The sequence below is a fragment of the Bos taurus genome, chromosome 5 (genome assembly GCF_002263795.3).
Source record: "Bos taurus isolate L1 Dominette 01449 registration number 42190680 breed Hereford chromosome 5, ARS-UCD2.0, whole genome shotgun sequence".
Classification (NCBI taxonomy): domain Eukaryota; kingdom Metazoa; phylum Chordata; class Mammalia; order Artiodactyla; family Bovidae; genus Bos; species Bos taurus.
Window position 1 is genome coordinate 88029947 of NC_037332.1, and position 14096 is coordinate 88044042.

The 14096-nt window shown below is 38.5% G+C and overlaps 1 protein-coding gene across 2 annotated transcripts in view; it reads left to right on the forward strand.

Moving 5' to 3' along the window:
* ST8SIA1 (ST8 alpha-N-acetyl-neuraminide alpha-2,8-sialyltransferase 1) overlaps nt 1–14096 on the forward strand; it is a 183223-nt gene that overhangs the window by 153783 nt on the left and 15344 nt on the right. Inside the window, exon 5 of one of the 2 annotated variants that reach the window (XR_003034555.2) lies at nt 12692–13447. Coding sequence is in view for 1 of the 2 variants with exons in the window: in NM_001032299.1 (NP_001027470.1) it covers nt 12692–13178 (487 nt within the window). In the remaining variant the exon portion in view is untranslated. 2 annotated transcript variants of the gene reach the window in all.

Sequence of the window (14096 nt, forward strand, 5' to 3'; positions counted from 1 at the left end):
GATTTATGTGAGTTGATTTTATATTCTGTAACTTTACTATAATCATTGATTATAGTGAATCAACTAATCATTGATTAGTTCTAGTAATCTTCTGGTGGAGTCTTTAGGGTTTTCTATGTATAGGATCATGTCATCTGCAAATAGTGAGAGTTTTACTTCTTCTTTTCCAATTTGGATTCCTTTTATTTCTTTTTCTGCTCTGATTGCTGTGGCCAAAACTTCCAAAACTATGTTGAATAGTAATGGTGAAAGTGGGCACCCTTGTCTTGTTCCTGACTTTAGAGGAAATGCTTTCAATTTTTCACCATTGAGGATAATGTTTGCTGTGGGTTTGTCATATATAGCTTTTATTATGTTGAGGTATGTTCCTTCTATTCCTGCTTTCTGGAGAGTTTTTATCATAAATGGATGTTGAATTTTGTCAAAGGCTTTCTCTGCATCTATTGAGATAATCATATGGCTTTTATTTTTCAATTTGTTAATGTGGTGTATTACATTTATTGATTTGCAGATGTTGAAGAATCCTTGCATCCCTGAGATAAAGCCCACTTGGTCATGGTGTATGATCTTTTTAATGTGTTGTTGGATTCTGATTGCTAGAATTTTGTTAAGGATTTTTGCATCTATGTTCATCAGTGATATTGGCCTGTAGTTTTCTTTTTTGTGGGATCTTTGTCAGGTTTTGGTATTAGGGTGATGGTGGCCTCATAGAATGAGTTTGGAAGTTTACCTTCCTCTGAAATTTTCTGGAAGAGTTTGAGCAGGATAGGTGTTAGCTCTTCTCTAAATTTTTGGTAGAATTCAGCTGTGAAGCCGTCTGGACCTAGCTTTTGTTTGCTGGAAGATTTTTGATTACAGTTTTAATTTCCGTACTTGTGATGGGTCTGTTAAGATTTTCTATTTCTTCCTGGTCCAGTTTTGGAAAGTTGTACTTTTCTAAGAATTTGTCCATTTCTTCCACGTTGTCCATTTTATTGGCATATAATTGTTGATAGTAATCTCTTATGATCCTTTGTATTTCTGTGTTGTCTGTTGTGATCTCTCCATTTTCATTTCTAATTTTATTGATTTGATTTTTCTCCCTTTGTTTCTTGATGAGTCTGGCTTGAGAAACCTATATGCAGGTCAGGAAACAACAGTTAGAACTGGACATGGAACAACAGACTGGTTCCAAATAGGAAAAGGAGTAAATCAAGGCTGTACATTGTGACCGTACTTATGTAACTTCTATGCAGAGTACATCATGAGAAACGCTGGGCTGGAAGAAGCACAAGCTGGAATCAAGATTGCCGGGAGAAATATCAATAACCTCAGATATGCAGATGACACCACCCTTATGGGAGCCTCTTGATGAAAGTGAAAGAGGAGAGTGAAAACGTTGGCTTAAAGCTCAACATTCAGAAAAAGAAGATCATGGCATCCAGTCCCATCACTTCATGGCAAATAAATGGGGAAACAGTGGTAACAGTGGCTGACTTTATTATTTTGGGCTTCAAAATCACTGCAGATGGTGATTGCAGCCATGAAATTAAAGGACACTTACTCCTTGGAAGGAAAATTATGACCAACCTAGACAGCATATTAAAAAGCAGAGACATTACTTTGCCAACAAAGGTCCGTTTAGTCAAGGCTATGGTTTTTCCAGTGGTCATGTATGGATGTGAGAGTTGGACTGTGAAGAAAGCTGAGCCCCAAAGAATTGATGCTTTTAAACTGTGGTGTTGGAGAAGACTCTTGAGAGTCCCTTGAACTGCAAGGAGATCCAACCAGTCCATCCTAAAGGAGCTCAGTCCTAGGTGCTCACTGGAAGGACTGATGTTGAAGCTGAAACTCCAATACTTTGGCCACCTGATGCGAAAATCTGACTCATTTGAAAAGACCGTGATGCTGGAAAAGATTGAGGGCAGGAGGAGAAGGGGATGACAGAGGATGAGATGGCTCGATGGCATCACCGACTCGATGGACATAAGTTTGGGTAAACTCTGGGAGTTGGTGATGGACAGGGAGGCCTGGTGTGCTGCGGTTCATGGGGTCGCAAAGAATCGGACACGACTGAGCAACTAAACTGAACTGAACTCAATAATACATGATGTAGAACATCTTTTCATGTGCTTATTTGCCATCTGGTGAATTGTCAAAGTCTTTGGCCTATTTTTTAACTGAGTTGTTTTCTGCTTCTTGTGTTTTAAGAGTTCTTTGTCAGCTGTCTCTTTTGCATATATTTTCTCCCAGGCTGTAGCTTGTCTTCTCATTCTCCAGGCATTGTCTTTCACAGAGCAAAAGTTCTTAATTTTTATGAAGTCCAGCTTATCAATTATTTCTTTCATGGATTGTGCCTTGGTGTTTTATTTAAAAAGTCATTGCCATACCCAAAGTCATCTAGATTTTCTGTTCTGTTAATCTTCTAGGAGTTTTATAGATTTTCATTTTACAATTAGACTTATGTTGCATTTTGAGTTAATTTTTGTGAAAGGTGTAAAGTCTGTGTCTAAATTCCTTTTTTTTTTTTTGGCATCTAGATGTCCACTTGCTCCAGCACCATTTGTTAAAAAGACTGTCTCTGCTCCACTACCTTTGCTCCTTTGTCAAAGACCTACTGTATTTTTATGAGTCTCTTTCTGGGTTCCCTCTTCTGTTACATTCATCTATTTATTCTTTTTCCACTTCCACACAATCTTGATTCCTTTAGCTTTATAGTAAGACTTGAAGTCAGATAGTGTCAGTCCTCCAACTTCATTCTTTTCTTTCCATATTGTATTCGCTATTCTCAGGCTTTTGCCTCTCCATATAAGCTTTAGAAATGGTTTGTTGATAGCCACAAGAGAACTTGCTGGACTTTTGATTTGAGTTGCATTGAATCTATAAATCAAGTTGCGAAGAATTGACGTCTTGAGAATATTGAGTCTTCTTATTTGTGAACATGTAGTGTCTCTCCATTTACTTAGTTGCCTGATTTTTATTTAGCTCATTAAAGTTTTACAGTTTTCCTCACATAGATTTTGTACATATTTTGATAGGTTTCTGGCTAAGTATTTCATTTTGGGGGTTGCTAGTATAAATTGTATTGTGTTTTTTTATTTCAAATCCCACTTGTTATTACTGGTGCATAGGAAAGCAATCCTGCAACCTTGCTATAATCACTTATTAGTCCCACCAGCTTCCATTCTTTCAGATTTTCTATATGTGTCATCTGCGAAGACAGTTTTGCTTATTTCTTCCACATCTGTGTACTTTTTACTTACTTCTCGTATCTAATTGTATTAGCAGTGACTTCTAGGATAATGTTGAAAAGTAGTGGTGAGATCCTTGACTTGAAGGTATCCTTGACTTGTTCCTGACGTTAGTGGGGGAACTTCCAGTTTCTCACCATAAAGTATGATGTTAGGTGTAAGGTTTTTTGTAGATATTCTTTATCAAGCTGATGAATTTCACCTCTATCCATGAAGTTTAACTATGGATTTTTAGAAGTTTATCCAGTCTTTTTTGGTTTAAATAAATAATTTTTCAGTTGGTTCTCTTATATATCCTAATAGGTAATTATGTCATCTGTAAAAGTTGACAAATTTCCTCTTAAAATATGTTTTCTATGGCATCTTGTCCCATCACTTCATGGCAAATAGATGGGGAAACAGTGGAAACAGTGTCAGACTTTATTTTTTTGGGCTCCAAAATCACTGCAAATGGTAACTACCGCCATGAAATTAAAAGATGCTTGTTCCTTGGAAGAAAAGCTATAACCAACCTAGACAGCATATTAAAAAGCAGATTGCCAACAAAGGTCCATCTAGTCAAAGCTATGGTTTTTCCAGTAGTCAGGTATGGATGTGAGAATTGGACTATAAAGAAAGCCGAGTGCCGAAGAGTTGATGCTTTTGAACTGTGGTGTTGGAGAAGACTCTTGAGAGTCCCTTGGACTGCAAGGAGATGCAACCTGTCCATCCTAAAGGAAATCAGTCCTGAATGTTCATTGGAAGGACTTATGCTGAAGCTGAAACCCCAATACTTTGGCCACCTAATGTGAAGAACTGACTCATTGGAAAAGATCCTGATGCTGGGGAAGATAGAATGCGAGAAGAAGGGGACTGCAGAGGATGAGATGGTTGGATGGCATCATTGACTTGATGGACATGAGTTCAAGTAAGATCTGGGAGTTGGTATTGGACAGGGAAGCCTGGCGTGTTGTAGTCCATGGTGTCGCAAAGAGTCAGACACAACTGACCAACTGAACTGATTGAACTGATGTGTATTTTTATTGTTGACTTCTCATTTTATTACATTTTTGATCAGATGATCTGGACTGAATGGTGGTAATTATTTTAATATATTTGTGTATACATATATATCATACTATATGTTTTCTTTTCTGACATAATATCTGATCATTTTAGAAAGTTTCTGTTCATGTTTAAAAATAATAGACAGTTTAAAATTAAAGACTTAATTATGAATGTGAATTTGTGAATATCTATCTGAATTTTAATTAGTTTTGCTATGTGTATATTTGAAACTATCTGGTTAGGTGCATAAAGTTCCTTGACTATTACTCTTTTGGGTGGTATTGTTCTTTGGATTAATATACATTCATTTATGTTTTTAAAACTTATTTTATTGAAGTACAGTTGATTTACAGTCTTGTGTTAATTTTTGCTATACAGCAGAGTGATTCGGTTGCACACATATATATTCTTTACTTCATATTTTTATGATTTAAAAACTTTAGATTCTAATTTTACCAAAATGTGTATACAGTTTTCAAGATCAAATGATATGACAAAGCTTCATACAGAAAGCAGCAGTCTCCTGTCATATACTCTCTCAAAAAATGTTCCAAAGCCTTCAGCTTCTCTAGCTGATTTTTCTCTTCTCACATTTTAAAGCCACATGATTAATTGTAATTTAAAATTTTTTCCATTTACCTATTGATTTCTTGTGGAAAATTAAGATTTTTCCTCTCTTAAAGTGCTCCTCACAGCACCGCTCCCCACCTCATACACTTATACTTTCCTGATCTCTCAATCCAGATACATCACAATCAGATCAATGGTCAGTGCCTACCTTAGTGTCTAAGTCCTGTTCGCATCTGAGACCAAAAAAAAAAAATCTATTACAAATATTTAATATTCGGTTCAACTTTTAATGATACTTCCCTGATAGCTCAGTTGGTAAAGAATCCGCCTACAATGCAGGAGACCCCGGTTTGATTCCTGGGTCGGGAAGATCTGCTGGAGAAGGGATAGGCTACCCACTCCAGCATTCTTGGGCTTCCCTTGTGGCTCATCTAGTAAAGAATCTGCCTACGATGTGCTAGAGCAGGGCTTGATCCCTGGGTTGGGAAGATCCCCTGGAGAAGGGAAAGACTACCCACTCCAGTATTCTAGCCTGGAGAATTCCATGGACTGTATAGTCAATGGGGTCACAAAGAGTCTGACATGACTGAGTGACTTTCACTTTCAACTTTTTTAATATTTCCCCAAAGTGAATAAGGACTTTTGATGCAACAGTCACTAATTCATCTCCAGACTCTCATTAGAGCTGCAAATCTTCTTTCATTACTGCCAGCATGTAATCTATCAGGGGCTCTTTTTTACTGTTGAGACATCCTTTTAGAAACTTTTCTCTCACTAGAATCTGACTGATGGCTTTCTCAGCCTGCTGTGTACGCTGACTTTCTGGGGCTTTCCTTTACCAGAATCCATCTGTTATGTATGTTAATTACCAGTAGCTCTTTCTTTCTACCTAAATGTTCTCTTTCATTTTATAGCATCCCAATCTTAGTTCATAGGTGTGATAATTATTACTATTTCTAAACAAATTATGGACTTCCAAGAGTCTTCTGATCTTGGGCTTTTCTGAGTTCTTTTTTTCTTCCATTCTGTTCTCTAACCCTCATACTGAAGACTTCCCTTCAGCATCTTCTCATCCTGAGTATCTGTTCTTGTTTGGAGCTCTGTGAGAGACTGGACCTGTCGACAAGTGGGCTTCACTTTCAGTTGAAAAAAAAGTGGCAAGGTGGCTTTCTCTTGGGTGACTCTCAGATGTCATAATATATAGATCTCTCTCTTGACCCATCAGCGTCAAGCCTGGTATAAGCCTGGCTGCCAATATTGTATGAGTTGAAAAGAAGCCTCAGTTTCCCATAGGCTGAGCCAGCTGTCACCTATGCACACAGCCACTGCCCTTCCCTGGAGATCGACACTCCCTCCTCACGAAACACAGTGATAATTGGCCAGTGCAGGATTTTAGGGTTCAATGCATCTGCATGTCCCTGCTGCTCCATAATCTGAATAATAACCTTGTTGATTGTTCCAAGACACCTACATTCTCCAGGGTCTCCTGCCTTAAGGCATAGGGCACAGCTAACTTTTAGACCAATACTTGGCAAATTAGTTTATGTTCTGCTTTTTTTATGTAAGCTTTCTGTTTTCAGAAGTATTCCAGATGTGGGAATTCACTGAAGGTTTGCTTTCTTTTTTCTTTTTTTTTTTTAGAATAAATATAGATTTTAAAAATGTCTTTTCTCTCATTTCTAGAGATTTGCTGTAGGAGAGGAGAGCTGGACCTTTAATCTTCCCTGATTCTATTCAGTTTGCATCTTGACTGGCAACCTGAAGCTGAATATTTTATGAATTTCAGTTCAGATTTTCTGTTTTTGTCCATTTTCATGTTGGTGGCTTCCCTAGTGGCTTCAGACAGTAAAAAAAAAAAATCCGCCTGCAATGCTGGAAACCGAGGTTTGATCCCTAGGTCAGAAGGTTCCCCTAGAGAAGGGGATGGCTATCCAATTCAGTATTCTTGCCTGGAGATTCCATGGACAGAGGAGACTGGTGGTCTATAGTTCTTGGGGTCGCAAAGAGTTGGACATGACTGAGCTACTTTCTTTCTTAGTGTTTCACACTTTCTTTCATACTTTCTTTCATAATGTTATCAACATTAACATTCTGTTTGTCATGTTGGCTGAACATATTTTTTGGAGTCATTCCCTCTTTTATTTCATTTATCTTATTTTTCATGGCAATGAAATTTCACATCTCAACATAATTTTGTCAGTATTTTTCTTTGGAAAAAGTACTTTGTAAATGATAAGATTTTGATTGTTTTCTTTAGTTTTAGTTGTATTCTTTAATATAGACTTTAAATATTTATCCTATCTTTTTTTTTTTGAAATTTTCTTGTCAAGTACAAATATGTTTCCCCTCAAATTTCCAAACTGTTAACTATTTATCTTGACATAAGAAGGAGAAGGAAATGGCAACCCACTCCAGTATTCTGGCCTGGAGAATCCTATGGACAGAAGAGCCTAGCAAGCCCTAGTCCTTGGGATTGCAAAGAGTCGAACATGACCGAGTGACTAATACTTTATTTTGATATTGTCTATTAATTAATTTAAAAAATTTCATCAACTTTCTACTACCACATATTAAATTCATTTGTCAAATGTGCTGTATTTCTGTGCTTTGTGTTGTGTTTTTCTACTACATGTCCATATTCATGATATATTAATCATTTCTATGCTTAATGATTTATTGACTGGTCAGTTTCATTTTTCTTATTTTTCAGTTGTTATTTAATAGTTTTCCATTCATACAGTATACAGCAATTCTGAGCTATTCTGAAGAATGAGGTAGATAAAAATAATAAAATACATAGATTCTTTTTAACCACACCAATAAAATTGGGAGTATAGTACATTCAAGATGTGTGTTTCTTTTCAAGGTTAAAACTCAAGGAAGGAAGACTGCCTTCTTTGTGAATAATCAGTCAGCTTTAAGACAGAGAACACAAACTCAATTGCCCTGATTTTATTGGAGCTGTCTGTTATTCTCTTTAGTATGTAGTCTACTACAAAAATAGGGATAAGTTCCAACTGCCAACAGAACCCTATGGAATACAAACTATTCTGTACAGCAATGAGGAGAGAATGCAAGCAAGAAAGAGAACAAGCAGGAGTATACGTACTGCTCTAGAATGTTGATGATGAAATGAGAGGACTAGAGGGTAGCTCTTGGAACAGCCTGGGCATACAATGAATTTTCTTGTATTAAGTTAGAACCATGTTTAGTAGATAAAAGGGAATGATTCAATAGAGATGGAGAGTTTGACTGTTTTCACACCCCCGCACTAGGGGGTGTGAAACAGCCTGTTTCACAGTTTCTAAGAGAAACTTCTTCCTCTTAGAAAAGCAACAAGGATGAAATTAGAAGATGTAAAGAAAGAGATGCCCATAGATGTGTACAGAGAGTTAGATAACTTACATTGATGGTGTTGATCTTCTGAATAACTGTAGCCTCTGACGTCTGCATCAGAATCAGCAGGGAGGGCTGGATAAAAATTCACCTCCCTGTGTGACTGTCATCAAAGTCTAGGAATCTGTGATACAAGTTATTCTAACTAAAGTTGGAGAACCGAAGTTCAAATTAAGTAGGAGGTAATTTGCAGGATATGTCTATATGATCGGGAAAGCATTGGTGAGCAGCAGATATGGGTGGGCAATGGAGAGAAAAAAAGAATATTAGACAGAGCCTATGGAAGTTGGAAGTAGGCATTTGTGTTGAAGAGGCTGGCCCAGTTCCACGGTAGGGATCAGTGTGCTTCCATGGCTTCTTATAGGTTAAAGTAATCACACCTAAAAACCTGTTATCACTTCTCTATTTGTCAGGGCCCAGGAAAAGTTACTAAGGCAGGCTGCTGAATCAAGGACATGAAGAAAACCTGAGCAATTTCCTTTCCTATGGGATTGAGAGACCCACCTTTCTTGGCAGGCAGAGTTCATAACACTGATTGCAACATAATTGTGTATTCAGAATTTCAGTTTCACTTATTTCTGATGAGCCCTGCCAACCCGTCACACCAGACTTTCCTCTGCTGATATGGCTCAGTTCCATTCTCAGATGCTGCTGCTTTTTTTTTCTGTTTTATAATTTCATATATTTATTATACTTGACACCTTTTCTGCATATATGTATGTCTTGACTTCTGTATACATGTGCACTACCTCATTTTCTCTGATAGCTACATATTGTATTCCCTAATTAGTTTTTCTTTTTAATTAATTAATTTATTTTAATTAGAGGCTAATTACTTTACAATATTGTGGTGGTTTTAACCATACACTGACATGAAGCTTTTTGCATTTCTTTTCCATGGGGATGGTCTTTATCCCTGTCTCCTGTACTATGTCATGAACCTTGTCCATAGTTCATCAGGCACTGTCTATCAGATCTAGTCCCTTAAATCTATTTCTCACTTCCACTATATAATCATAAGGGATTTGATTTAGGTCATACGTGAATGGTCTAGTGGTTTTCCCCACTTTCTTCAATTTAAGTCTGAGGAGGCCTTACAAATAGCTGTGAAAAGAAGAGAATCCAAAAGCAAAGGAGAAAGGGAAAGATATAAGCATCTGAATGCAGAGTTCCAAAGAATAGCAAGAAGAGATAAGAAAGCCTTCCTCAGCAATCAGTGCAAAGAAATAGAGGAAAACAACAGAAAGGGAAAGACTAGAGATCTCTTCAAGAAAATTAGAGATACCAAGGGAACATTTCATGCAAAGATGGGCTCAATAAAGGACAGAAATGGTAGGGACCTAACAGAAGCAGAAGATATTAAGAAGAGGTGGCAAGAATACACAGAAGAACTGTACAAAAAAGAGCTTCAAAACCCAGATAATCACGATGGTGTGATCACTGACCTAGAGCCAGACATCCTGGAATGTGAAGTCAAGTGGGCCTTAGGAAGCATCACTACAAACAAAGCTAGTGGAGGTGATGGAATTCCAGTTGAGCTATTTCAAATCCTAAAAGATGATGCTGTGAAAGTGCTGCACTCAGTGTGCCAGCAAATTTGGAAAACTTAGCAGTGGCCACAGGACTGGAAAAGGTCAGTTTTCATTCCAATCCCAAAGAAAGGCAATGCCAAAGAATGCTCCAACTACCACACAATTGCGCTCATCTCACACGCTAGTAAAGTAATGCTCAAAATTCTCAAAGTCAGGCTTCAGCAGTACATGAACCGTGAACTTCCAGATGTTCAAGCTGGTTTTAGGAAAGGCAGAGGAACCAGAGATCAAATTGCCAACATCTGCTGGATCATGGAAAAAGCAAGAGAGTTCCAGAAAAACATCTATTTCTGCTTTATTGACTATGCCAAAACCTTTGACTGTGTGGATCACAATAAACTGTGGCAAATTCTGAAAGAGATGGGAATACCAGAGCACCTGACCTGCCTCTTGAGAAACCTATATGCATGTCAGGAAGCAACAGTTAGAACTGGACATGGAACAACAGACTGGTTCCAAATAAGAAAAGGAGTATGTCAAGGCTGTATATTGTGACCCTACTTATTTAATTTATATGCAGAGTACATCATGAGAAACGCTGGGCTGGAAGAAGCACAAGCTGGAATCAAGATTGCCGGGAGAAATATCAATAACCTCAGATATGCAGATGACACCACCCGTATGGCAGAAAGCAAAGAAGAACTAACGAGCCTCTTGATGAAAGTGAAAGAGGACAGTGAAAAAGTTGGCTTAAAGTTCAACATTCAGAAAACTAAGATCATGGCATCCAGTCCCATCACTTCATGGGAAATAGATGGGAAAACAGTGGAAATAGTGTCAGACTTTCTTTTTTTGGGCTCCAAAATCACTGCAGATGGTGACTGCAGCCATGAAATTAAAAGATGCTTACTCCTTGGAAGGAAAGTTGTGACCAACCTAGATAGTATATTGAAAAGCAGAGATACTTCTTTGCCAACAAAGGTCCATCTAGTCAAGGCTATGGTTTTTCCAGTAGTCATGTATGGATGCGAGAGTTGGACTGTGAAGAAAGCTGAGTGCCAAAGAGTTGATGCTTTTGAACTGTGGTGTTGGAGAAGACTCTTGAGAGTCCCCTGGACTGCAAGGAGATCCAACCGGTCCATCCTAAAGGAGATCAGTCCTGGGTGTTCATTGGAAGGAATGATGCTGAAGCTGAAACTCCAATACTTTGACCACCTCATGTGAAGAGTTGACTCGTTGGAAAAGACCCTGATGCTAGGAGGGATTGGGGGCAGGAGAAGAAGTGGACGACAGAGGATGAGATGGCTGGATGGCATCACCGACTCGATGGACATGAGTTTGAGTGAAATCCAGGAGTTGGTGATGGACAGGGAGGCCTGGCGTGCTATGATTCACAGGGTCTCAAAGAGTCGGACACGACTGAGCAACTGAACTGACATGAATCAGCCATGGGTGTACATGTGTGCTCCCATCCTGAACCCCCCTCCTGGCTCCCTCTCCACCTCATCAGATGCTGCTTCTTTACCTGCATGTAACCTGAGACAAATGACTTCCATGTGGAAGAAGAAGAAGTTGCAAGGTCTTCCTCTCACTCTCTGTCTTTTTTCATTTGATCTACATCAGCAGTCCCTTAACTGGTCTCCAGGCCATCAGCTTCTTCCTTCCCCAGATCACCAGAGTCAGCTTTCTTGACAAAGACTGAGAGCTAAACAAATGATGGAATATTTGTAATGCAGGTAGTAAAGTGCTGTGCGTACTCACTTCTGTGAAGGTTCCCCATCATCAGAGTGCAGTCCAAACAAATGAGAGACACACAAGGGTTTCTGCAACACACCTCGTCTTCTGCCACTGCCTCCTCCAGTCATCCCTGCCTCGCTCATTCCAGAGACACAGAATCTCTATCCCAGGATCTTTATCATTGCTTCAGGACTCTGTGCACCCTTGCAATTGGTATCTTTTATAGTCTCGTGGTTATTCTTCTTTTGTTCCCCTAAGGAAATGTATTTAAGTGCCATCCCCTCAATGTAGCTCTTTTTGGAACCCACTCTCCCAAGGCAGAATTATTTTTTCATCTGTATTCCATAGTAATTTATATAACTGTCAACTGTTTGTCTTAGAACATTAAAGTTATTATATTAAGTGCTTAATATATAATGTTAATGTAATATTATTATATTATATTAATGTGCTCAGTTATATTTTTGTTTCTAAAACTGGACTTGAATTTCTTTAGATCAAAAATTTTACTTCCCCAATGCCTGACACATAGGATGTCCACCATAAGTTTTAACTGAGTACATTTCAGTCAGAAATCCTCCTATATAATCCAAATTGAAAGAACATAGAAAAGTAGAGTTCTTTGGAGCTAGCAATGTGAGCAGCTCTCAGCAACCTTGTTTAATAGAAACAAGTCTTTCTTTTTCCATATATTATTATAGTTGTAGCATTCATTAATAAAGCTTCGTACCTGTAGAATCAGAGCATTTCAGTAGGAAGAATATCTCTGAAATGGTTCTTTTGATTTGCAGATGAAGAAAAAAGTCCTGTGTTTATGTCTTACCCACAGGTAGCTTTTATCAAGTCTATTCAACAACCAACAACCTTTGTGAATTCATGAGTATTAAATCATTTTTATATTCCAGGCAAGTAAATTCTAAAAGAGAACAGCATGTGCGATGCATTTCAGTTCAAACAGAATCTCATTAAGAAATCTTAACCTAAGATGTTGGGGTGGGGGAAAGCCAGGCTACTTGATGAGAGATAATTGGTAAGTTCAAGGTGGGTTTTAAATCAAGAGAAGTGCTTTTTATGTTTTTTGCAGAGATGACATGCCTATCAGGGCATCAGAAGAACTGTAGAGTGGGTATTGATGAGTTACTTTTCCCCGGGTTTAATTGAGCCTCTTCTCTTTGATAGGTTTCAGAACCTGCTGTGGTCCAGAAAGACGTTTGTGGACCACATGAAGGTCTATAACCACAGTTACATCTACATGCCTGCCTTTTCTATGAAGACGGGAACAGAGCCATCCCTCCGGGTTTATTACACACTGTCAGATGTTGGTGCCAATCAGACAGTGCTCTTTGCCAACCCCAACTTTCTGCGTAGCATTGGGAAGTTCTGGAAAAGTAGGGGAATTCACGCCAAGCGCCTGTCCACAGGACTCTTTCTGGTGAGCGCAGCCCTGGGCCTCTGTGAAGAGGTGGCCATCTATGGCTTCTGGCCCTTCTCGGTGAATATGCATGAACAGCCCATCAGCCACCACTACTATGATAATGTCCTGCCCTTTTCTGGCTTTCATGCCATGCCGGAGGAATTTCTTCAACTCTGGTATCTTCATAAAATTGGTGCACTGAGAATGCAGTTAGACCCATGTGAGGACAACTCACTCCAGCCCACTTCCTAGGGACTGTGGAAAAAGAAAGGACTGAGCCAGGGTATTTTTGTTAGGTTTTCTACGTAACTTCAAAAGGAAATGATCAGGTCATTTCATGGATTTGCATGGACAACTTGGAAAAAAATGACAACAGAAACCCAAGGGAAACTCTACTTTGACTATGGCTTGGAAGACAAAAAAAGAAGTGAACCATCCCATGAAATATTTGGCACATGGTGGATTTGCAACTAGTAATATGCTGATGAAGTGATGTTGGTAAAGCACATTTACATGAGAAGGTACAGTTCACAAACTAGTCAAAACTAGTTATTGAAGCTGAGGAATTAAGGTAGATTAAGTGAAATGCCAGAGTAGAAGTGTTACTGGTTATCAACCTGAACTGACTTAGTTAAAAAAAAAAAAAAAAGCTATCTTAATCAGACTAACATTAGAACTATAGGTTTTTAAAAAATTCTTATTTAATTTTGCCCTATTTAAGGGCAGTGAGTAGGTGATGGGGTGCATTTTTAAAAAATCCCTTACTGAGTAATATGGATACAAAACACTACAGCTGATAATTGTAATTTGTTGAACCAAGTCTTTGTTAACTAGAGTTCCCCTCCCTTCCATTTAAAAAATTGTTAAATAAGAATTACTTCCTCCCCTTTTGTCAAGTCCACTTAGACAATGTGAAACATTGTTGAATTTAGATTGTGTTGATTCATTGTCAGGAGGACAAATCACTTTCCCTCCTCAGAATTTAGGGCATAAACTCAGTTTTAGGTCTGCATTATGCAAGCCTATTTGCATTATTATTGTGTGTGCTCAGTTGCTCAGTTGTGTCCTACTCTCTGTGACCCCATGGACCATAGCCTGCCAGACTTCTCTGTCCATGGGATTTGGAGTGGGTTGTCATTTCCTATTTCACAGGATCTTCCTGACCCAGGG